Below are 26,017 nucleotides of genomic sequence, written 5' to 3' on the forward strand. Positions count from 1 at the left end.
CCTCTAGGATTTCTTTTTGGAGCAAATTCTGAAAATATAACTAATACTTTATGGGAGTACACATTTAATTTTCTTTTACCTGTACACATGAAACCTTTGTGCCCATGTCTACCTCAAGATAGATATTTGAAACATTTAAGAAATTCAGGAAAATAGTAATGTGAAAGCTGTATATTGAGCACTTAATATTTAAAAGACACTGTCCTGAGCACTATGTATACATACCCACTTGATGAGTTGGAAATTATTATCTTGTTTTGATAGATATGGAAAGTCTCAGAAAGGTGATAGGCCAAGGTTGCAACTGCTAGTTAAGTGGTAGAGCTAGGTTTGAAACACAGGTGTTTGCCAACATCCATAATTCCAAAACTTACCATTTTTACTGCTATACCCTGTGGGTTGATTTTAAAAGCCAGGCTTTTGCCTCCATGCACCAAATTAGTGTTAAAAAAGAAGTCTCTTTTTTTCAGTTAACATTTCAGACTGAGCTCCTTTATTCTTATGTATATGTATATATATGTATAATTTCTACACATACATACAGATACTTATATTTTAAATGTCTTATTCACATACTTTCTGTTCATTTAACGTGACATTTTTTATTTTTAGAGAGAGCTATCCAAAATCACGAATGCCTAGGGCTCAGAGCTACCCAGATAATCATCAGGAATTTTCAGGTTAGACTATCCGTATTCTAAATGTTTAAATATTTATGTCATTAAACAATGCTTTGGCTGTGAGGGAGAGGGGAATTTTTTTAAAAAATGAATAAAAATGTGTAAATGTGTTTTTTATTTAAAATTAGGGATATTTTACTTTTTTATAACCTATGATTTTCTTATTTCTCAATAGACTATGATAACCCTATCTTTGAGAAATTTGGAAAAGGAGGAACATACCCAAGAAGGTATCATGTTTCATATCACCATCAAGACTATAATGATGGTAAGTTTCTGGCAGTTAGACCACAAGAACAGCTTGTTAAAGATCTCAAAAATAAAATAAAAATTTTACAAAATATCATAAACCATTAGAAATAAATTTGTTCCTAAATCATTTAGTTTTCTGCTGAAAACAGTTTTTGAAAGGAATTAGGAATTAGGTAGCTAAAACTATAATAACATCTTAGGTTTATGCCAACTTACCTCGTAATACTTACCTTTCCCTTAAAAGAAAAGTTGTAATTAAAAATGATATTAACTAGAAAATTACTCCTTGATGACGAAATTCACACTTGCATTGTACTTATAAGGAAAAAAAAGTGCTACTTATAAATTTTCTAATTTTTGTTCTTATAAGAACAAATAGGAATAAGAATAAAGAATAAGAATAAAGTAGATTTTTTTTTCTTTTTATCCAGAAATAAGGGAGTGCAGTGATTTTAGAATGTGTGTGTGTTTTAACAAAAGAGATTGTTTGAATTCATATTCAGATCTTGTTCTTCCCCACTTTTCATTTCTGCTTTTTTTTTTTACCTTTTCTCTTCCTTGTATTTTCATTTTTGACTTCATGATTCAGTGTTAAGGATATTTCCTTGAACTTGAAAATACTCTTAAGTTTAAAACATGTAATCAAATAAGTATCGCTATTTCTGTTTCTTAGCCTAGTCAAGTCTAGTCACAAGGCAAACATCTGTACTTTATGTTACAAATTTTAAATACTTTCAGTTAGAACATGAATAAAAGTTGTAAGGTAATTCTATTTTGATTTTGTAGGTCGTAAAACTTTTCCAAGAGCTAGAAGGACCCAGGGGACCAGCTTCCGGTCTCCTGTGAGTTTCAGTCCTACTGACCACTCTTTAAGCACTAGCAGTGGAAGCAGTATCTTTACCCCAGAGTATGATGATAGTCGAATAAGGAGAAGGGGAAGTGACATAGACAATCCTACTTTGACTGTAATGGACATCAGCCCACCCAGCCGCTGTAAGTAATAGCATTTGGCACAGTGAATGTTTTTAGAACCTCTGCAGAACTTTATAGTATTAAAAGGAATAAATACCAAACCAGTCCTCAGGGTGAGACAGACTTCTCAAAAAAAGGTAAAAAGAATATTTTTAAAGTTGGTTGAAATATCAGGTATAAGCACAGTATTACTGCTAATTACGTAGCTGTTTCTTTTCTCTTTTGTTAGTAAAATTGTTACCAACTTGTCTTTTATTCAAATATGACCTTTAAGATGTAATCTATTGGGGAAGAATGGTGTGTGGAGAAACGATTACAGTACAGTATTTAATCTAGATCTTGAATGTGAGTAGGATTCACCAGTTCAGAAGGTGATATATGCAGGAAGACATGGCATGTTCTGAGAATGGGGAATAGTTCATTTTTGGCTAAAGTGGAGGATATCTTACTTGAAACAATAGGTAAAGGACTAGAATGGTAATTAAGGCCAGATCGTGGAGTATTTGGATTTTATCATGTAAGTAGTGCATACCAAGATTTGTGCTCAAAGGTATTTATTGCAGCAGTATTTGCATACTTCACGTTCATCCCTTTTGTGCTAGTATTGTCATATTTTACTTTTACATTTGTGACCTCACACTACATTGTTGCTATTTTTGCTTTAGACAGCTATTTTTGAAGTAATTAAAAATAAGAGAATATCTTTTATATATCCTTCACTTTATTTCTGTAGACCCAGGAGTTTGTAGATTATAGATTATGTAGATGTGGGATTCTGTCAGGTATCAAATTCTTAAAAGAATTGCTTTTAACCTTTCTTGTAATGTAACTCTGCTAGTAATGAATTCTTTCAGCTTTTGTTTGTTTGAAAAAGATCTTTTTTTCTCCCTTTATTTCAGAAAGATTTTTCTGGGTATAGAATGCTGGGCAGTTTTTTTTTCTGTTAGCACTTTAAAGCTATTTCTCCATTGTCTCCTTCTGGCTTGTATACTTTTTGAGGAAAGCTCTGCTGTAATTCTTATCTTTATTCTTCTGTATTTATTTATAATTTATATATGTATATTTATGTATGTATTTATTCTTCTTTATTCTACCCTCTGGCTGCTTTCAAGATTTTCTCTTGTTAGAATGAGACTGATACTCTTTCCAGCTTTCTACATTGTAAGCAGATGGAAAACTAACTACAAATATTGCTGCAATAAAGATTAGAAATAGTGCATCTGACAATCAGTGGTATCCTGGATTGAGTGAAAGATGCTATTACATTTTTAATCGGGGGGGAGTATAATCTCATTGGAAAAAATAAGACGTGGGGCTATATGAACCTTGTTTGGGTTTAGAATTCTTAGAAAATTGACTAAGGAGAAAAATTTTCAAAGTGATGATCATTGTGAATTCGGATGATCATGATTTTCCCTTGTATCCAAGTATACTCAATTAAGGATATCACTAATGCAGTTTACTCATTTAGTCCTTAACCATTTGTGTGCCATCTGGCTGTTCCATTTTAAGAAGGTGTTCTTTTTTAGCACCTCGTGCTCCAACCAACTGGAGATTGGGCAAACTGCTTGGCCAGGGAGCATTTGGCAGGGTCTACCTCTGTTATGATGTCGATACAGGAAGAGAATTGGCAGTTAAACAAGTTCAGTTTGACCCTGATAGCCCTGAGACCAGCAAGGTAAGAATCACTGCACACACTACTTTGTCACATTTATAAGAAGCATTTTTACTAAATAAATATAACACAGTAGAATTTTTGTTTTTTTCTTAATGCAAATTATTTGCAAAACAAATCAGTCTATAATTAGATATATTTATCTACTTTGTACTGTGAATTTTTTTTCTCTTTTAGTGCTCAGTTATATTCCTAATCTGATTTAGTGTTGCTTTAATATACCATCAAGGTATATTACAAAAGTTACTGTTTAGAGACTTTAAAATGTTTATTCCTTGGGAAGTAAAAATTTCAGAATGAAACCACCTTAATGGTCCGTGAAGTTCGAATGTTTTGCTTTTATTAGCAATGCTGTAAAGACTTAACAGTGAGTTCTGTCTTTCAGGAAGTAAATGCACTTGAGTGTGAAATTCAGTTGTTGAAAAACTTGCTGCATGAGCGAATTGTTCAGTATTATGGCTGTTTGAGGGATCCCCAGGAAAAAACACTTTCCATATTTATGGAATATATGCCAGGGGTAAGTTAGTACATCCTTTGAAAATAGACATCTCTTTAAAGTCTTAGATGAGGAAAGAAAAACAACAGAACTTTAATTATAAAATGTTAAACTAGTTAAGGACATTAAGGACATTTTGGAAGTTTTAAATTAGAGCTGGGTAATATAATTTTATTTTCTTTCTTCATTTATATTTGTATTTTTTAACTCACTTTTATTTTTATGTATTTGTTTTTTTAACTCATTTTAAAAAAATGCTGAGGTATACTAAAATAGGTTATAGTTACCATAGCAGTCCATACACAGATTTCCCTAAATGCTCTTAAAATAACCATAATAGCTGATTTATCCAAACCAGGATCCAGTCCAGGACCACATGTTACCTTTAACTGTTACGTCCCTTACTTCTTTTTTACTCTAGAACATTTTTACATGACAGGTTTGACAAAGAGACTGGGCTAGTTCTGTTGACAATCTCATCTCATAGATTTCTCTAATTGCATCCTCGTGGTGTTTAATTTGTTCCTTTATCCTCTTATTTCCTATAAACTCCCAAGTTAGATCTAATATCTAAGTTAGATTAAGATTCAACATTTTTTATTAGAATGCATCATATATGATGCTGTGCATTTCATGTTGCATCCCATTAGGAGACATACAATTTCTGGTTGTTCACTGTTAGTGATGCGAAGATTGAATGCTAAATTAGGATGATCGACATCCAGAGTCCTCCAGTGTAAGGTTTTGTTTTTTCCTGAAGAACAGAAAGTAATCTGAGCTATTAGCAATAGCTCATAGAATATCTAGTTCCTGGGGTGCCTGGGTGGCTCAGTCAGTTAAATGTCCGACTCATGATTTCAGCTCAGGTCATGATCCCATTGGGTTGGGAGATCAGCCTCACGCCCCACATCCAGCTCCACGCTCAGTAGGCAGCCTGCTTGAAGATGCTCTCCCTCTGCCCCTCCCCCCACTCATGTGCTTGTGCTCTCTCTCTCTCTCACCCCCATCCTTCTCTCTCTCTCTCTCAAATGAATAAATCTTAAAAAAAGAGTATCCAGTTCTGTTTCAACCATCTATCTAAGGTTTTTTAACACAGATTGGTAATCATTGCCTGAGTCAGTAGTTTCAGTAGGAGTTGCAAAATGTGACTTGCAAACTGTCATGCCTTCTATGTTATTTTTAGAATTTGTAGGGTACATTTTAATACTGATTTTCAAGATGGTGGTATATTTATTCATTTAAAAACACAGGCATTCATATAATTTAATCAGTTGTATATATTAGGAAAAGATTTGATTTATGGGTCTTTAAGTGGATTATTAGAATTATATGTTTCAGTACAAGGTTGCAGTTTAAGCTTATGGGTCAGTAAAAACTGGATTAGTATCCGATAGTCATGGTCTTAATCATCCTGTTTCACAAGACCAGCAGTTAAGTTTACTTTCTTTCTTATCATCATGAATAATTGTTTATTTCAAAGATCCTGTTGACAAAGTAAATTGGTTTTTTTTTAATTCCTTTGGAAAACAAATGGGTGGGATATATTAAATGCCATAGAAATTTTGAAGCCTTTTGACCTGGTGATTTCACAGAAATTCATTTTAAAGAAGTAATCCAAAGGAAAGAAAAAGCTATGTACATTTATTTTAGTATTATCTGTGATGGAAATATCAGTTCCCACAGTGGAAGTAAATTATGATGGCATTGCCCAAGAGGATTGTGAAGGCTATGTAGCAAAGTTGGAGGAAGTACTTATAATAAGATAGAGAAAAGAATATAAGATACTTTTAAATAAAGATTTTGATATTTTAAAAGTATCTGTATTTGGACAAGGACAGAAGAAATTTGAAAATGTGTTATGTTGGGATTGTGATTTTCTCTTTTATTCAGATTTCCATTACTGTTTGTGCAATAAATATTTAAATTAGAAATAAAAGAATAATTCTGAATAAGTGTGAATAGGGACCCAGATTGTTGAAGATAAGATTAAATGGTTAATTGCTAGAACTGATTTACATCACAAATGGAGGTGGGTAATCTTACAGATTTAGCAATCTTAAGACTAAGCCAGGACTATTCAGGAAGAGGTGTTAGGTCTACAGTGGTACCACCCTGAAGGCGCTGATCTCGTCTGATCTCGGAAGCTAAGCAGGGTCGGGCCTGGTTAGTACTTGGATGGGAGGAAGAGGTGTTAGATCATGTTTCTCATTAGCTCTACTTACTTTTGTAAGGGCAACTATCTCTTCAAAGTATAGGTTGTCATTGAAATCGTTTTACTAAATTAATAATAGTTCATCAACAATCTTAAAATGAATTATACATATGCCAAGCCCAGGCATATATGGGCCAGACATACATGATCTTAGACTTTACTGAATTTCCAAGTTTGTGAATGATGCTATATAATTTCTCTCATTAAATTTAGTATAGTGGATCTCTTTGTACCCTAGATTTCATGCTTTGCCCAAATTGTTACTCTGTTTTTCAGTTTTCCCAAATGTAGCATTCTCTTCCTTAGTTTATCTAGAACTACTTTCAGAACAAAACCATAACTTTATTTTCAGTCCCTGGACTAGCAGTTGATTTCTTTGACACACACATGCACGTGCATGCACGCACACACACACAGAGTTTTTTGCTGGCACAGTACTTTGCAACCCAATCTGCTTGTTCACACTGAGGACGATAACTGTTTTTTTGGTACACAGGAGTAAATAGACAGCACCAGTGCAGTAGGCCACTGGCCCAACTGCCCAAGGCCCAGAAAAGCCTCAAGTCTGTCACTCATTTTGCAGCCTACAAGTATTTGGGGGCTTATTATTTGGACAGCTCAGTTCTAGGTGTGTTATTTTGTGTATTACTACAAGTAGAGACACAGTAAATGGACTGAACAAACAAGCCACATTGACATACAGGTTCTTGACTGTCTGAGGCTTTCCACACATGTTTTTGCAAGTTTGAGTCAGCAGAATTGCATCTTGCTTTCCCTTCAGGGATTGCTCATGAATAGTGGAAACAGCAAATGGTTAAACCTGTAAAGTCTAAGGATCTACTTTCATAACCATTGGCCAGAACTCAAGGAAAAGCAGAAACATTTGGATATATTCTCTGTTTAAAAGATTTTGTCCCTCAGGAAGCATTTTATTCCCATCTTTTAAAGTGGTGATTAGTCATCAAATTAGTATATTGGAATCTACAGTAGGGAAGGTTTTTCAAAATTCAAGTGCCAGTGTCTCACCTCAGAGTGATTCAACATTCTCAAGATGGCGTCTCATCTTGCCTTAAAAAACATGTAAGAAAATTTGAAATTCTTCTTTAATATATTTTCACATGTTTTGAACTAGAATGTTGAGTATGTATATAAAGGAAAAACTTTTTAAAAATCTCATATGTGTTCTGATTTTTTAGTCATATCCATTCTTCTGAGAAATAAAGTCGCAGATATCAAACAAAATAAATAAGATTCAAGTAGGGCATATTGAGAAGAACAAGTAGGAAAAACAAAAATATATTCAGGGCAAAAACAAGATTTTAAAAAACACGATTGCAAGGAACAAGAGATAGTTAGAACCAACTTAGTCATGGAAACAAGGGCATCAGTCAAAAAATAGTTTAAAGGCTTCTTTCAGCTATGACCATATTCTTCCAAAGTTGTACTCAGGGAATATAGTAGAGTTTATGTTAAATTAGATGGCATATAATGTCCTTACTGAGAATTCCTGTACTCTCCAGCTAAAGCCTCCCACTCATGAACTACAGATCCTTTTAAAAATAAAGATTTAATAGTATTTTTCATTTCAAACCATACCATAGTTTTCTTTTTTTTTCTGTCTTAGGGCTCAATTAAGGACCAATTAAAAGCATACGGAGCTCTTACTGAGAATGTGACTAGGAAATACACCCGTCAGATTCTGGAGGGCGTACATTATTTGCACAGTAATATGATTGTTCATAGAGATATCAAAGGTAAGTAACGAGCTATTTTTTATTTCAAGTACACAGTTTTTTTGTGTGAATCTGAATGAAACTAGTGATATGATTAAGAAATATAGCATTTAAATTACCACATCTACCTTTAAAACACCTTAGGAAACAATTCTGCTTTCTCACTGACACAGTCAGTGTTCTGACTTGCCCTGATGTTCACGTCTCTACAAGTGGGTAGCTCATTTGTGGGGGGGTCCACAGAATCAGTCAAGTTCAGATTATCATGAAAATGAGAACATGTTTTCATACATGGGAACATAGGCATTAGAATATAGTGGTTAAGAGTAGGGGCCCTGACATCAGCTGGCCTGATGCAAGTTTGGGCTTGATTTGGTCACTGTGTGACGTTGGAGAAGACACATAATCTCTCTATGCCTCAGTTCCTCATTTTTTTTTTTTTTTTAAAGATTTTATTTATTTATTTGAGAGAGAGAATGAGAGAGAGCACATGAGAGGGGGAGGGGCAGAGGGAGAAGCAGACTCCCTGCCGAGCAGGGAGCCCGATGTGGGACTCGATCCTGGGACTCCAGGATCATGACCTGAGCCGAAGGCAGTCGCTTAACCAACTGAGCCACCCAGGCGCCCCAGTTCCTCATTTTTAAGGAGGAGAATAATAGTGTCTACAAACTCATAGGGTTTTTATAAGAATTAAATGAGTTTATGTATATAATATGCCTAAAACATTGTATTTAGAAAACACTCAAAAGTTAGCTATGCTGATGATATACTGTATGTTGAGATCATTTTTAAAGCCATGGGAATGGATGTCATTACCTAGGGAGAGAATATGAAGAGGGAAGAAGAGAGGCCAAGACTGAGCTTTGATGAACTCCAACTCAGTTAAACTCACTTTTTAAAACTCAGAAACTCAACTGTCAGGGAGCAGGTATGTAAGGGAAGTGCATGACGTGAGACAAAAGCAATTGGCGGAGGTGTTTCAAATTTGAGAGTGCTTAAAACTTTGTACTGCAGAGTATACCCAGAGGTCTGATTCTGTAAATACTGGGTTGTGACCCACATGTAAAATCACTTAGTCAGTAAGAATAAATACTTACATACATATACAGTTGACCCTTGAACAACTCAGGTTTGAACTGTGTGGGTCCACCTATTTGTAGATTTTTTTTTAATATAAACTGCAGTACTGTAAGTGTATTCTCCTTATTTAACATTTTCATTTCTCTAGCTTACTTTATTGTAAGAATACAGTATATAATACATATAATATACAAAATATATGTTAAATGTATGTTATTAGTAAGATTTTCAGTCAGCAGTAGGCTACTAGTAGTGTCACATCACAAATATGGTCATATTCAGGCCAAAGAGAACACTTCTACCCATTTTCTGGTGACAAAGTAAAATCTGCTGCAGAATGCCTGAGCCAGATCGCTTGTATGGAATGGAGCTTGCTGGTGAATCTGAGAGGATGAGGACATGGCTCATGATCTAAAAGAAATAGGAACCTTTCATCTCAAGATCTCCCCAGTTTAGGCAGACCTCACTAGTCAAGTACAAAACCTGACAGCTTAAAGGACCACATAGGGAAATTGTTTGATTGTGAATTATTCTATTAGGAATAATTTCTGTTCAAGCCAGTTTCTCTCTAGCTTTCATAATGAGAAAAGGTAAAGGAACTGAGGGCAGCAACCCCCCAGGGGGTCCTCTTCTAACCTTGCCAGAAAGAGTGATAAACCATTCTCGTAAATGAGGCTGGAAGGAAGCAGATTTAAAAGCATTACAGGGCAAATAGATTTGTAAGAGAAAAACAAGATATAAAACTGGATATGCAATATGATTTCAAGTGTGCAAAATTAAAGTACGACCTAGGAGAAGAATTTCCATATAATTAACAGTAATTATTTCCAAATGGCAGGATGAGTGATGGTTGTTTTCCTTGGCATGCTTTTTACTTTTTCTGTATTTCCCAAATTTTTATAATGTACAATTTTTATTTATTTTTACTTTTATTTTTTTCATTGTGCAATTTTTAAATGGTGAGGGAAAAGGAAAGATAGTTGGTTGCTTTTAAAGTTTAAACCCATGAGTTCATAGTGAAACTTAAGATAAAAACTAACTGGGCGCCTGGGTGGCTCAGTTGGTTAAGCGACTGCTCTTCAGCTCAGGTCATGATCCCGGAGTCAGTGTCAGGATCGAGGCCCACATCGAGCTCCCTGCTCAGCAGGAGTCTGCTTCTCCCTCTGACCCTCCCCACTCTTGTGCTCTCTCTCTCTCTCATTATCTCTCTCAAATAAATAAATAAGATCTTTAAAAAAAATTTTTTAAAAAGATAAAAACTGATCATTGTTGCTAGGGAACCAACTTGTTATTTCATAATAGGGTTCCTTTACTCTGCTTTTGTTTTACAAACTATACTACGGAGGACTAAATACTAGATGAAAGGAAACTTATCTTTATAGAAGTATGTTGGCTAACAAATTAAAAAGGAATAATAGAATAGTACCATTTTGTAACCACTAAGGAATTAATAGATATAAGTACTAAATATAAATAGTTGCTGACATCACTAAAACAGAGATAGTCCAGCATTATGTACTTCCTATTTGTAGAATAATACATCATCTATGTAAGTAGTTTTGCTAAATAAATTGGACCTGAATCTGATCAAGCCTCTAGATTCAGCTACTGAGTTATAGAACATATATAGGACAGACGAACATGTTAAATGACTCCTTGGGATGGAGTCAGCAAGATCTAGACCATAAGAAAGCTATAGGAAACAACTTAGATTCTTCATAAATTATAAAGAAAAAAAAGAGATTAGAGGGAACTTATTAGGAAAGACTTAAAAGATATATATCAGTGAGTCTCAATGTATGGACTTTATTTGGATTCTGATTTTTTTTTTAATGTTAAAAATAGTATATATTGGGGCATCTGGGTGGCTCAGATGGTTAAGCATCTGCCTTCAGCTCAGGTCATGATCCCAGAGTCCTGGGATCGAGCCCCACATCGGGCTCCTGGCTCAGTGGGGAGCCTGCTTCTCCCTCTCCCTCTGCCTCTCCCCTTGCTCATGCTCTCTCTCTCTCTCTATCTCTGTGTCTCAAATGAATAAATAAAATCTTTAAAATAATGCTAGGGCGCCTGGGTGGCTCAGTCGGTTAAGCGACTGCCTTCAGCTCAGGTCATGATCCTGGAGTCCCGGGATTGAGTCCCGCATCGGGCTCCCTGCTCGGCGGGGAGCCTGCTTCTCCCTCTGACCCTCCCCCCTCTCATGTGCTCTCTCTCTCTCTCATTCTGTCTCAAATAAATAAATAAAATCTTAAAAAAAAATAGAAAATAAAAAAAAATAAAATAAAATAATGCTAATTTTTTAGTATATATTTAGTAATACTAAGGAGTTATTGTCCATTCTCTTAGGTGTGATAAGTTTATATTTTAAAGACATGTGTAAACTGTTTGTTGATCATAATGTGTTGAATTTGCTTCAGATAATATGAGAGGGTGGAAGGAGTGGCTAGCAGTATGTATGGTGGGGGAAGATTGTCCTGATGGATGTTGGGGCTGGGTTATGGGTACATACACTATCCTGTCTGCTTTTGTATGTTTGAAAAGTCTCCTTAAAAGCTTTTAATGTAGTTAAAATGAGCTTTAAAAAATTAGGAAGTTATTTTGGGAGCTTGGCTATACATTTTCTCTTCATCCCTTCATATGAGTAGGCATTGGTTCACCGCTGGTGATTATTTCATGGCTCTCCCAGTCTGTGACCTGTCCAGGACTGTTCCTTCCCAGCTCATAGACAGAAAAAACTACTTTGTTTGTTGTCCTTCCTTTGGCTAAATATTTTACAGGCAATGGCTTTTTTGACAGAATCTTTCTGTAAGTTTTAGATGGTGGGAGATGTTAATTAGGCAGTGCTTTTTTTGAGGGTCTGGTACCATGGCACGCTTAGGCTTATGGCATGCAGAGAATGGATCCAGGACCCTCCCCTGGAGAGAGGCTTTTGGGAGCCATCATTGACTCGGCTGAGGAACTGGGAGAACAGAAAGACTAGTACAGAAGCCCATGGTGGGGATGCACAGTCTACATTCTCTCTGTACTGTAATGCAGATTTTATCTACTAGTCACTCTACTTCCTAGAGGCCATTAAAAAAAAGGATAAAAGGACAATTAAGGATTTTTTTTTTGAAATATGGTTAAAGTTATAGAAGACTTAAAAATGAGAATAAAAATATTTTATGTAAGACGGAAACCACCTTTATAATCCCAGAAGAAAGACTGAGTTCAAAAAGTGATAAAAGGGAGAAGAGAGAATAAAAAATAAATGAATCTAGCACCTAGATCTTGATTTCTGAGACCATTCTCCACTAAAAGGAACCAGGGTTCCTTGGAGGAATGACTGATTCTAGGACTGGTGCAGCAAATACACAAGTTGAGCCCAGAGCATCTTTTAGTGCCAGAAAGTAAGAAAATGCTTAAAAACAACCACAATAACAAAAACCCCAAACCAAACAAGAACACAGTAATTCAGAGTATGGCCGAGGGACACAGAAGCCAATACAAAGAGCTCCCAGTGGCCAAAGCTGGAACAACTTGAGCAAAAAAATAAAGTAATATTTGATTATGATTCAGAGTATAAAATAAATATCCATGTGGTCATACTAATATAAATGAAAGGTTGAATGAATAAATGCAAGAGAGGAGACAAATGTCCCATGCAGAATAATTACAAATAATTTATGTAGCCACTCAGCCTGGAGCATAAATCCTCACACCTTGATTGTGGGCTGTGCATAATGAACTTCTTCCAAAGAGTGCAGTATGGAAAGGGGGAATGAGTAACTCAGTGGGGAGTTCAGCAGACACTACCTCACACCCTATGATCAAGGTCCATTTGTAGTAAATAAAATGAAAAGTTTATTATAAAAGTAAACGAAATTTTAAAACAAAGCTCAGAGCTTACTTAGAAGAGATTTAAAATATAGAGAGACATTGAGAAATAAAATTAGTATAAAACAAAATCCAATACTAAGAAAAACTGTAAAGTGTAAGATAACCAACATTAAATTTACAGTAGAGGGGAAAGGGCTAGAAGTTGTTGATTATGAAGGTCCTACAGGAAGTTCCTAAGGAGAAGCTAGCTTCTCAGGGAAATAAGCTGCAGCATGGGCTTCTCGCTTTGTCACAGAGAAACTGGGGCCGAGAGCCTGCTATTGCTTTCTGTATCCTTCTCTGAGCTTCATATTCTTAGCCCTTTTCTCCTTTTTCTTCTTTGTCATCCTTACCTCCTACCGGCCCCGTCCTTTTCAGTGGGAGAACCTTCTTAGGTTCTAAAGCGCACACAGCTGACTCTAAAAATTTAGTGTTTGTGCAGTAAATCCTTAATGAGCCCTGGTTGTGTGACTGGCATTATGCCAGGTACTGTTGGGAAGACAAAAAGCAGCCTAATTTTGGAGACAGACTGATGAGTCTGCTAAGTAATTCTTTGCCATTATTATTATTTTTTTAAATTCCAAACAGCCAATAAAAGTAATGAATTGAGGATGTTTTCATATTTTTAGGTGCAAATATTCTGCGGGATTCAACAGGCAACGTCAAACTAGGAGATTTTGGGGCCAGCAAACGGCTTCAAACCATCTGTCTTTCAGGGACAGGGATGAAGTCTGTCACAGGCACACCATACTGGATGAGCCCCGAAGTAATTAGTGGAGAAGGCTATGGCAGAAAAGCAGACATCTGGTAGGTTTTGATGCTAGGTTTGCCTAAAAACACCTTACATAATTCCACCCAAAGTGGAAATTACTGAGCCAGATTTAAATGATCTTTTGTACTTTTGAAATAGGATGTCAGGATTACAAGGATTACTTTTATTTTTAATTTTGCCTCTTTGTAGCTTAATGATTGCTAAATAAATGGAGTTCTTGAACCTGTCTTCCTTTCTTTAGGAAGGATTTCATCTGAAGCAAATTTCAGCATTAGAAAACTATCTTTGTTTTATTTCCCTGAAGAACTTTAAGAGTTATTAATCTTTGTTAGTATCATGTAATTCAGTTAATCTTTAATTGCTTAATAACTTTAAGTTAGAACATAAAATGGCCCACTTCCCACCCAGAAATGTGTTTAATAGATATTCATTTTAGGCACCTAAAGGCAAACGGGATTTCTAGTGTTTGTGTTCTTTGTAAGATAAAGACAAAAGATTATATTTAATGTCAAGTTAGAGAATTATATATAAAGCAAAAATTATAAGATGAATAATGTTCTTTGCCTAACCATTTGAGTTAGTCCTTAAATTGTGGTTTATTTTCATTAATTTTTATGTTTAAATTATAGCTTTATATAATTACAACCTTTTAATGAAACTTTAAACTTAAAATCAAGTTGTATTTAAATGTAAATGGACTTCAGTTCTGTTTCTCATGTTGTAGTTAAGTGGCTTTCCTTCATGATGATACTATTTTTGTAATTTTTTTCCCCCTAGGAGTGTGGGCTGTACTGTGGTGGAAATGCTAACTGAAAAGCCTCCTTGGGCGGAATTTGAAGCTATGGCTGCCATCTTTAAAATCGCCACTCAGCCAACAAACCCAAAGCTGCCACCTCATGTCTCAGACTATACTCGAGATTTCCTCAAACGGATCTTTATAGAGGCCAAACTGAGACCTTCAGCTGATGAACTGTTAAGGCACATGTTTGTGCATTATCACTAGCAGCCAGTAACCTCTCCTGTGCCTCTACCCAGCTCCCATCAATTCATTCACCTTCTCTCTGACTGCACTTTTCTTTTTTATAAAAAAGAGAGATGGGGAGAAAAAAAGACAAGAGGGAAAGTATTTCTCTTGATTCTTGGTTAAATTGTTTAATAATAATAGTAACCTAAATTTTTTATATTTAATCTTTTTTTTCCCTTACAAGAACTTGAAACTCCTTTTTTTTTTTTAATTTTTTATAATGTACTGATGTGGTTCAGAGAGATAAAGCACTTTAGTACATAGTTGCTCTTTTTAGTACAAACAAATCATTTAGAATACCTAAGGATTGTAGAGTCTTTCCCCATGTCACTGACAGATTGGTGGTGATGGGGAGACACGGAAAACAAGAAGAAGAAAATGATGTATGATTTGTAGTTTTTAGTGATTAGTATTTAAAATAGGTCCTCATTTGTGAGGTTGAGCCCTAAACTTGAGTTTAGGGTAGGTACTCAACTTAAAGAATATAGGTTCCTTCTTAGATCTGTATTCTTTAGATCTAACCTCTGTCTACCAAGCTTTTTGCTCAGTAGGAATCTTGATAGAAAATATGAATCTCTAAGAGGTATGTTTATTTGTTAATCCTAACCAGTATAATAAGCAAATACACTATAATAGATCCATGTTACTGGAATCTGTAAACCTTGAGGGATAGCTTTCTGCTTAAAAAAAAAAAAAAAAAAATACTATTTTAGAGTAAAGCAGATATGGGAAGTCAGTGAGCAAATCCAAATTAAAAGGCAAAAAGAGATTGCTCTAATTCAGTGTGTGGGCAGAAGAATCCACATTTGCCAGTTAATAGAAATAATGAAAAGAAGAACTAAAGGTTGTTTAGTATATTTTAAACTATGGTCTTTATTGGAGGGAGGAAGTTCCAAAATTAAGGGAAAAGAGAAATAATCAAAATCATGTATACTATATCTTCCTGTTTCTAACTCCTGATTCCCCATAGATATTCTTTGGGAACTAAGAATTTAACTTGGGTTATCCACATGTTAAAGCTAGTGTCATGAGATAAAAATCCTTGTTCTTGGGATCACAGAATACTAAAGCACCTCAAAAAATAGCTACTGTGTAAAATAGTGGTTCTCCAGTGTTGGGTGGGGATAATTTTGCTTTGCATTTGGCAATGCCTGGAGATAGTTTTTCATGTCACAACTAGAAGGATGCTAGTGGCATTGGGTAGTCTTGAGGCCAGGGATGCTGCCAAAAAAACTACACTATACAAATACAGCATCCTCCTCTGCCAACAAAGAATTATCCTGACCAAAATGTTGAAAGTTCCGAAGTTGAGAACCTGATGCAAAGACCAGCCTCAGTTATAAACTGAAAATAGCCATTCACAGAGTAGATTCCTTGCAAAAAGTAAATTTCAGAGAGAAAGTGATGCAATGCAGAATAAGGGTTTTACAGGAGCAGATACCACTACTTCAAGTCAAGGGTGAACGATCTCAACAAACATCAAATAACAATCCTTTCCTTACCAGCTGTATATTACACCCAAATCAATAACTTCTATTGTAGAAACAAAATGAATTTAAACATGGAGCCTATTAAACCCAGCCATCTGTATATATTCTTTCCTCAAAAGTCAGTTCATAATTGTGGGAAAAGAAAAGCATATCAAAACAAATTATTAACTACTTTATAGGAAGGTTTAAAACTGCCAGGTATTTCTAGTATAACATATCCACCAAGAGCAAGGACATCCAGTGGAAAGAGGCAGCTGGGAAACTCCCACTATCTCTGACTTCTGCTACTGAAAAATATGAATAATAGCAGTAATTTAGCTACTTGCAGTTTGTTTCAGCATATTAAAGCAAGTGCTAAGTACTTTATTTTTAAAGGTTAGGAAATATTAGTCTTTCTGGAGGCCCTAAATGTGAAGCCTTTCATGGGATTCATAAGGGACTCTGGTATTTTATTTTCTGCTAAAAGGTATGCTCTTCTAGGAACTCTTTTAAAATACTTTGTTTCTGAAGTTAGGTAGATCTTGGTTTCCTGTATCAAGGTCCTATCTGGCATTTTCTCTAGGAATATTTGAAATTCCACTAGCTAGTCTGAGAAAAAGTCAAAGCACAAATATGGTTGTCAAAGCTTCTCCCATACCTTTATGATCAAAGGAAGCAGCTTGCAAGGAAGAATATTAATTAGTGGCCCCTCCCCCTTGAAAATCAACTGCCAAATCTTGTGCTATAAACATAGTCCCCAAGGATGTGGATCTATTATAATTTCTTTGTCTTTTATGAGTGAAGGCATCTCTTCTGCTTGAGTAAGATCATGGTATCTGGACCAGTGGGCTTTTCCTTCATTCCTTTGTCTTGTGTGGTTTTGATTTCCTTTTAGCTCATTTTTGGTCTGCCAGGGTAACCAGCAGTGCAGAATATGAGACAAATGCTTTTTAGAGAGAAATCTTGGGGGGCTGTGAAACCCAAAGCAAAATCATTTGCTTTTTCCAGTCTCTTTTTTCTTCTCTAAATGCTATGGAAGATAAAATCACCTGAAAAGAAACTATTACTTTAACACTGCTGCAGGAGACCTTTGTTTTATAAGAAAAATATGGGAAAGTATTGTTCTTTATGTAAAGACTTAAAAGTAGACTAATAGTTTACAGAATTATTATATAAAATGTGATGTGAATTTATTTCAAAAAAGTTGTAAAGGTACCAAAAATGACAATAAAAGTTAATATATATAAGAACTACTAGAAGAAAAAAGCTTGAAGTGGGATGAGGTATGAAAGACCAAAAGTAAATTTAAAAAAAATCTTTGAAAGGAAACCCCGCTATTAGGGGCAGTTAAATATGACACTCCAATTTTTTTCTTTCTAATGGTATGGATCAACAAATGAAATTTGAACTTTTAAAAATGACTCTAAATGTATTTTGTTTTTTAAATGCACAACTGATTCTTCTATACTGTAATGTTTCTTTGCTGAGGCTGGAAAATGGCCAGACTGCTGACTTTGTGCCTTTAAAATGCATTCTGCTTTGATAGTGGCAGACTTTTTGGTGCTGGAGAAGATTCACTAGCAGTCTTATATGTGCTTTTCAGGAAATAGCTTTCTACTTAGGCCTTGAGAGATTCAGAATGGCATGACTTAGGCTTGGACCAAATATAAGATCTTTTACATTGCAAACAAACTATTGAATAAAAGGGTTGAAAAATATCATAAAGACTAATGGAAATTTTGATGGTTGGTAATTCTTTAAAATGTATTTAAAAGTATACAGACTTTGAAATTTTCAGTATGACTATCTTGAAAATTTTTCCATTTTTCTCTTTTACAAAACATGTTTCTAACTTGAAAATGGTTAAAGACGATTGCCTTAGAAAGTTCTCAAAGGCAGTCAGCCTTACATAATTTATATAAGAGATTGAAATGTTAATGCACAGGCTGAAATGTAAAAGAAAAGTTAAAACTTATTTCAGAGTAAATTGAATTGGCTTTCAGTTTGAGAGAGCCTTTATTTTATTCCCAATAGAAAGTACATTAAAAAGATGGAATTATTTTTTTTTACAAGAGCTCTCTGCTACTTTAGTTCTTACATATGTCAGGTCTGGTCTGTAGTACTTCTGAGATGGAGTGGCTATAAGATATGTGAAATCACTAAGAAAATCAAATCTGGATAAGTTTATAGGGATGACCAGGCTTGGGTGCAAAAGCCAGGGTGTTTGTCAGATGCAAACTCTGAGCCACAGCAGAGCTCTGTGCCAGTGGTTTCATTTGAGGTCTAGAGACCAATAGCTTGATACAGAATCACCTGGTGTCAGTCAAATAGAGGAATCTATCAATTTCTTTTAAAGAGGGTGAATCTTTTTCACTTGCTTATTCAATAATTGTGGCTTATTATGTCAGGTACTAGATTAACTTATCCCTAAGTAGGTCACAGTCTAGGAGGAACCTGGGCAAACAGATAGACTTATTTTATGGCATGCCCTAACTCTGAAAGTTCAGTGATGTTTTAAAATGTTACTGTTTTTTTATGAAATGAGGGGAAAGCAATTTGGGCAATCATTGGCTGTTATAAACTAAAATCCTATTAACAGGGATTAAAAGTATCCCCAAATTGGAGGGACCCCATAGGTCAGGCGGCCTCTGTCTCAGGACTCCCTCTTATATAAAAGTCCAGCCCCTACTCAATTCTAGTGGTGAGGGGCATATATCCCATAACATAGTGAGGGTTTTTTCCTGCTTTTTCTTTTAAAGGGAAAACAATTTTTTAAATCTAAATTGTTAAAATGCCCAAAACATTTGATAGAAGTTGAATTCTGTCAACAGTGTTACATGTGCTAGGATCAGGACAGTTTCTTGAGACCTTATTGTTATATTAAGTTTGGCTTTTTTACAAATATAATGCTCATATTTATTTGAATTTTAAGATTAAGTTAATGAAAAGCAATTTAATTGTTCATTTTTGGTAGTGCCTTTTTCTCTTTATGCCTTAATTTTATTTTATATCAATAATAATTCAAGTTACCCACCGCAATGAAGGTTTTTCCAAAATCAGTAGGCTTCAAGAGTTCATTTGGCCTTAGGACTGTATATTGGCCCATAAACCTTTCTTAATGCCTGCTTCCTCCTCCTACCCTTTTCTACCTCTTTTTATTTTACATATATATGTGTGTGTGTGTGTGTGTGTGTGTATATATATGTCCATATTTTACATATATATATGTTCAAAGAGAAACATTAGCATTAGTCTGTGATAGACACACTGCGGTCTCCACTAGACATGAATGCCTACAATAAGGATAGAAAGAGGTATTCTAATTCTAAAGAGACATAGCAAATTGTTTTCCAGTTTGGTAACTTGACTTTCAATCACATTGGCACTGTCCAAATTCTTTGTATATCATGGTTCAGTTATGATTTTCATAGCAGAGCTAGAATGGTTAATTTTGCCCTAAAGAGGAAATTTAAATGGTTTACAAATGTTAAGGCAATGAGACTTAGGGCAATGTGCAAGGAATCCAGGGATAGCAGTTCTTATCCTTACTTTTTAACTAGCATTTTGACTAAAGCTCTAGCTTACTTTTCTGTGAAGAGAGAGAGAAAGTGTGTGTGTGTGTGTGTGTGTGTGTGTGTTTGGGGGTTGGGGCAAGGGTGGGAAAGAAGGAAAGGTATGAATGTTCAATTAGATTAGTCTCTGTTCTTAGAAGAACAACTGAAATGTGTATGACCTACTAATGATGGGTAAGTGTAATCGTCTTCAGGTAGGAACGCCAGCACATTTTCCACAAGTAGCTAGTACAAGTGATTGTTTAATAAAGGTATTTATTGTAAATTGCCAAGCTCTTGGTTGGTAAAAGTAGATTAAAATTGAATTTGTATGTGTGTATAATAGCTTATATATAATTCTGAAATAGAAAATAATTGATTTTGCATAGTTCTTCATGAGCTCTTTGGAATAGAAATTCTTCCAGACTTTATGAAAACAGGCTTCCTTAGCTTACCAAGTGTTCGAAAGGAAATTGTCTTATACCTCTTTTTGGTTGGCTAGGGAAGGCGTGCTGTGAAGCCACTGTTCCTACTTCATAGTTGTCTTTAGCTTTGCTTTGACTTCTGCCACAGCCTGGACAGGATGCCATAATAGGTAGGGGAAGTACCAGGGCCAGCCATCTCTCCATACTCACCTTTCAGAGCTGTAGATGGTGATGAGCTTTCAGGGGAGTCTAGAGAATCTTCTTGGTGATAGTGAGAGCAGACATGGTTCAGTTTCAGAAAGTTGACGGAGGAGTCATAGTTAAAGAGAATAAATTTTTATTTGTTGCCTATATACAGTCTCATATGTAACTCTTCCATATTTTTCATAAGTATGCATTTTAACTGATTGTAATATGATATTTTTGTTAATAACAGCAAAGGCATTGAGTCAGTGAGTACTGTTATTCCCTATGCCTGATGACTCCTTGTTTGTATTTACAATCTGTATTATCGGAATCACTTTAAACCAAAGCTTTTATATTCCCTGCACACATAGCCAAAATGATTATCACTGTTACTTCTGCCCACCTGTAAGCTAATCGTATAAACATGTTAAAGCAGATCCTTGTAGAATTTGTATCTCAATCTATCCTTCAAGTAAAAAGACAGGTGCTCAGTGTTTGCATTTAGACATACAGAACTTACTTCAACTATTACAGAACTACATAAACATTACAAATTTGAGCTTGTACATGTGCCAATCTTACTGTCATTTGACCATAGATGCATATACATATACGTTGACATATGATGCCTCAGGTTGGTGGCATACTTTCTTCCTAGTGTCTTAACATTTATGAACTTGTGTTTGACTTGAGGGGCATTTTAGGAAAGCTGTGAAGAAAAGTAGGTTATGGGCTGATGTCTGCTTTGTGCCATAGACATTTTGGAACGTAAGGAAGAGCCTGCTCTCCAGTATACATGCAGAATTTGTCCCCAGATAAGGATTTCTGAGTCCCTTCATGCCAGTTGAGAACAGTAAAGTTTATGAATATACTGAAAAGCACTTTTGTGTTCATTTATTTATATATTTTTAGAATTAAAAAAAAACATGTAACTAGTGGTAATTTTAGCATAAGCATTACTTGGAGGGGAGAGATAAGTAACAGAGTCACATCTTAAGCTCTATTAGATTCTTAGGCTCCAAAAATGGATTTGACATATTCTCATTTTTCCAAAGACTTTTTCCACTTGGAATAAGAAGAAAGGACTAGTGGAAACATCTGAGTTGGAAAGGCTTATGGGCAAAGGAAAGTGGGCCAAACCCTTGCAATATACCCTGTTCAAGTGCAAGTACAGTGTCTACGGATTAAGAATACTTTAAAAACAAACAATTGTTTGTAATACAATCTTAATTAGTAAGTAAAAAGTTTACATTTTTTCTATTGCTATTGGTTTTAAAATTTGCTACCCTGCATTCTGAAATATTATAAGAGTTAATACCAAAAATACTTTTAATGTCTGACATCTCTTACATTTCACATGGTTCTTTTTATTCAAATATCATTGTAAATAAAAGTAAACTTGGATAAATTTGAGAATAGACTTCTAATTGTTGCAAACTATGATTATCAATTTGTAAATTTACCCTTTGACCTAATGTACATTTTTTAATGTAGTCATTAAATTGTCTATATTTAATCTATTAGTTTCTCTCTGTAAACGTTTTTAATCTCAGTTGAATGCTGGGCAGTTTATAATTATGTACAAAGGTGTTTTTTTCCTATCAAAGTTGACTTTTGCACATTTTTGGAAATGTTTAATTTGTACACTGATTTACTACTCTGACCAATAATTGTTGATGGATGTATGAGTATCATGAATGCGTGCATTGAACTACTGTCTGTGTCTTTGTTTTAACTTCTTTCAAGATGTAGCCATCAGTAACTGCACTGCTATTACTGACTTAAATGGACCTTCTTGCTTTTACAAAGTATACTTATCTATGGTTCTATCTTTGTTGAAGAACTCAGGAGTTCAACATCACTTTCTGATTTTATATGTATTCTAAAATCCATGACTAAGTTGAAAGTATGCCTGTAACTCTGCGTATCAGGGGGTGTGTGTGGAGATGTCTTTGTCTGTCTGTAGGCACATGTATATATCCCAGTAATTTCTTACTTTCATTTCATTTCTACATTTTTATGAACTTGTTTTATAAGGGTACTGTTTAGTTAGAATAATTAAATATATATAAAAGCTTTCTGAGAGATTATTTACTATATGAATATATTTTCAGCTGGCTGATCAAAAATATTTTTTTAATTTTGTTTTTAACCATTTAAAATGCGTTTGTATTTCCAGAATTGGATGCAAATTTACTTAGATATCAACTAAAATACTCTTGCAAGGAAGGGCATTGAATTCTCTTTTGAGAATTCTGTGAAATGCAAATTAAGAGGAAAAATAGGCAGTAGCAAAAACACACTGTCCATTAAAATGGCCTTTGAATTCTCAAAGCTATGAAAAAATGTGAGAAACTAAATTGTCTTGAAGAGATGTCAAGATTTTTTATATCTCCAATTGCTGTTGGCCTGTCCTGTTGTTTTTGAATATTTCCTATATTCTACCCTAAAGATTTCAACTTTTAGTTTTTCTCTTACTGGGCAAAGTCAGACCACATTTATAAAACAGTACATTGACATATTGTGACATATCCTCTGTAATTGACTATAAATTGGTTTAGAAATGTTTGAACATACATTGTTGTGTCTTTAGACTGTACTGTGTATTTTAAGTAACTGGCAGAAAAAGAATTGGAAATTTAATTTCCAATCTGACAATGTTCTTGTACTTAAGGAAAACCTTGTTTTTAATATGCGGTACCACGTAAAAATTATTTGTATTAGGAATAAAGTCCACTGTTGAAGTTGAATGTCACTAAGCGTATTATGTTACAAGGAGCCGGTATGATTAGAAAAACCTACCAGAAGCCAGATACAGTGTGGTATGTGCCACATTTCATGCACATTTTGACTTTGTGTTGTTCATTCAAAATTGTGCTTGTAAAAATGTATAAAATTTCTGAGTTTTACAATTTTTTGTACTTATTTTTTCTTGCTGGTAAATAGCTTTTTTTTTAAATCTAATGTGAAAGAAACCATGTTTATATTTTGTTAGTGATCAATGACTTTGTTTATATGGAAATTTGTATATTGTTGGCTCACATCTTTGTTTAGATTTATCGTGCATGAAGGCCTGCAATAATTAGCACAATGAAAATTGCTTTTTCTTACATGTTCATTTTTTGAAAGATTGTGGTGCAAAGGCTTACTCTGAGTAACCTTCTGGACTTTGGAATGAATATAAATGAATGGCACTTTGAGTGTTAATAAAGCTGATATTTATTTCCACTGTGATTGATTTGTCCCGATCTGTTCTTGGACACACTGTGTTCTCAGTTTTCCCTCCTTTGCCTGAGTTGATCACTTTCTAGGAGACCAAGCACAGACTGACCTGGGAAACATTGCAACTAAATCCTCCCAGGATATGTCTGTAATCCTACCCAACATACTCTGGCATGTCTTTTTTTTTTTTTTTTTTAATTTATTTATTTGTCAGAGAGAGAAAGCATAGCAGGGGAAGCAGTAGGCAGAGGGAGAAGCAGACCCCCTGCTGAGCAAGGAGCCCGATGTGGGATTCGATCCCAGGACCCTGGGATCATGACCTGAGCCAAAGGCAGACGCTTAACCGACTGAGCCATCCAGGCGTCTCGCTCTGGCATGTCTTTTAACGGACACTTCAGTTATCCAAATCAGAAATTAACAGTGATTAAAAACAAAAACAAAGCCTACTATCAGAGTGTAAGGAATGGATGCTCCCACAGTATTAGAGATCGTTTAAATTAATACCTTCATATAGAGGGCAACTTAGTGACAAGTCAAAAGCCTCAGAATCTGGTATATCCTCTCAGCCAGCAATTCTCTAAGAATTAATCCTGTGGAAATGATTGCAGATGTGCTAAGGTTTATCTATAAAAGCTCAAAATTGAGGCTGTATATATCCCAACAATAAGGGCTGTTATAACAAAGTATTACAAAGTGGGTGGCTTATAACAAATTTATTGTCTCTGCTCTGGAGGCTAGAAGTCTGGCATCAAGGTGTCTGCAGGAACATGCTCCCACTGAAACCTGTAAGGGAATCCTTCCTTGCCTCTTCTAGCTTCTGGTGGCCCCAAAGCATTCCTTGGCTTATGGCAATGTAAGTAGTATCTTCATGTGGTGGTGTCCCTCTGTTTCCCTTTTTTATAAGGACACCAGTCATAATGGATAAGGGCCCACCCTAGTGCCCTTATTTTAACTTGATTACCTCTCTAAAGACCCTATTTCCATCAAGGTCACATTCCGAGGTACTGGAGATTAGGACCTCAAAATATCTTCTTGGGGTGAAACAAACCCATTACAGTCTCACCCTGTGGCTCCTAAGAATTTATATCCTTCCCACATGGAAAATACAGCCAATCACAACATCTCCCAGTCTTCATCATTCTAGCATCACCTCTAAGGCCAGTATTTCATCCCACACACCACCAACTCAACTCTCATTTAAGTCATCCAAATCAGTTACGGGGAAGACCTGGGGTAAGAGTCATGCTGGAGCAAGATTCCTTTCCATCTGGGAACCTCTGAAACCAGACTAGTGATCTGCTTCCAGAACATGAACGTTTCCATTCCAGAAGGGACAGGGCAGGAGGAAAAGGGGGGCATGGGTCCCAAGCAAGTATGAAACCTAGCAGGGCAAGTTCCACTAGATTTTAAGACTTGAGAAGAATCTTCACAATCTCCATGCTGTGTTCTGAGGAGCCTGCTGGCGTGGTGACTTTGCCCCTCACAACCAAGGAATGACCCGAAGACTCAGCAGACTTGCATCCTGGGCCTGTCCCCTCTGGGGGGCCTCTGAGCTGCCCTCAAATCATTCTTCCCTCTTCTTGAAGGATAACAGGTCTACAGCCAAATAGTTCTATCAGTTCTTTTCCTGCCTACAGAATCACAAAAGTCTGACAGCCTGTTTTTCATCCCATTTCTATTCCCTTCCAAGCCATCAGCATTTCTGCTGAGATAGTTTACTGGGTCCATGGATCACAAGCCTAATGTCTTTAGCAAATGGTTGTCCAGCCACAGCCTTTGTGTTTTCTCCAGAGCATACTTTCTTATTATTTGCGATACCGATAGGCTGAGAATTTTACAAATCTTCAAATTCTAGTTCCTTTTTGCTTCACAATTCCTTCTTCAATTTATCTTTTTCCTCTCACATTTTACTATTAGCAGGCCACACCTTCAACCTTTGCTAAATATCCAACTTCATTGCTTATAAGTTCTACCTTCCACCCAAAAGAACACAATGCAGCCAAGTTCTCTGCAGCTTTGTAACAAGGATCACCTTTCCTGTAGTTTCCAATTCATCTTCCTCATTTCCCTCTGAACCTCACCAGAATCACATTTAACGTCTATATTTCTATCAATAGGCAATCTAGGCTTTTTCTATCCTGCATCTCAAAATCCCCCCATCCTTTACCCATTACCCAATTCTAAAGCCACTCCCACATTTTTATTTAAAAATATTTAAAATTGAAATATAGTTGACAGAAAATATATTAGTTTCAGGTGTACAACATAGTGATTCAACAATTCTATACATTATGAAATGCTCACCATGATAAGTGTAGTTACCATCTGTCAGCATACAGAGTTATTACAGTGTTACTGACTATATTCCCTGTTGACTTTTCATTCCTGGGCCTTATTTTTTTATAGCTGGAAA

At 35.5% G+C, this 26,017-nt stretch overlaps 1 protein-coding gene across 5 annotated transcripts in view; it reads left to right on the plus strand.

The window, feature by feature from the left end:
* MAP3K2 (mitogen-activated protein kinase kinase kinase 2) overlaps positions 1–23,616 on the plus strand; it is a 102,351-nt gene extending 78,735 nt beyond the window's left edge. For all 5 annotated transcript variants that reach the window (XM_045869055.2, XM_045869052.2, XM_045869056.2 and 2 more), the window contains 8 exons: positions 613–680; positions 856–948; positions 1,719–1,925; positions 3,434–3,582; positions 3,965–4,096; positions 7,912–8,041; positions 13,585–13,762; positions 14,505–23,616. In XM_045869055.2, the coding sequence (XP_045725011.1) occupies positions 613–680; positions 856–948; positions 1,719–1,925; positions 3,434–3,582; positions 3,965–4,096; positions 7,912–8,041; positions 13,585–13,762; positions 14,505–14,730 (1,183 nt within the window). In that variant the 3' untranslated portion in view covers positions 14,731–23,616. The remainder of the gene's footprint in view (positions 1–612; positions 681–855; positions 949–1,718; positions 1,926–3,433; positions 3,583–3,964; positions 4,097–7,911; positions 8,042–13,584; positions 13,763–14,504) is intronic.
* The last annotated feature ends 2,401 nt before the right edge of the window (positions 23,617–26,017 follow it).

The sequence above is a fragment of the Mirounga angustirostris genome, unplaced genomic scaffold, assembly GCF_029215605.1.
Source record: "Mirounga angustirostris isolate CCGP_5_RB_7025 unplaced genomic scaffold, mMirAng1.0.hap1 SCAF_3, whole genome shotgun sequence".
NCBI lineage: Eukaryota > Metazoa > Chordata > Mammalia > Carnivora > Phocidae > Mirounga > Mirounga angustirostris.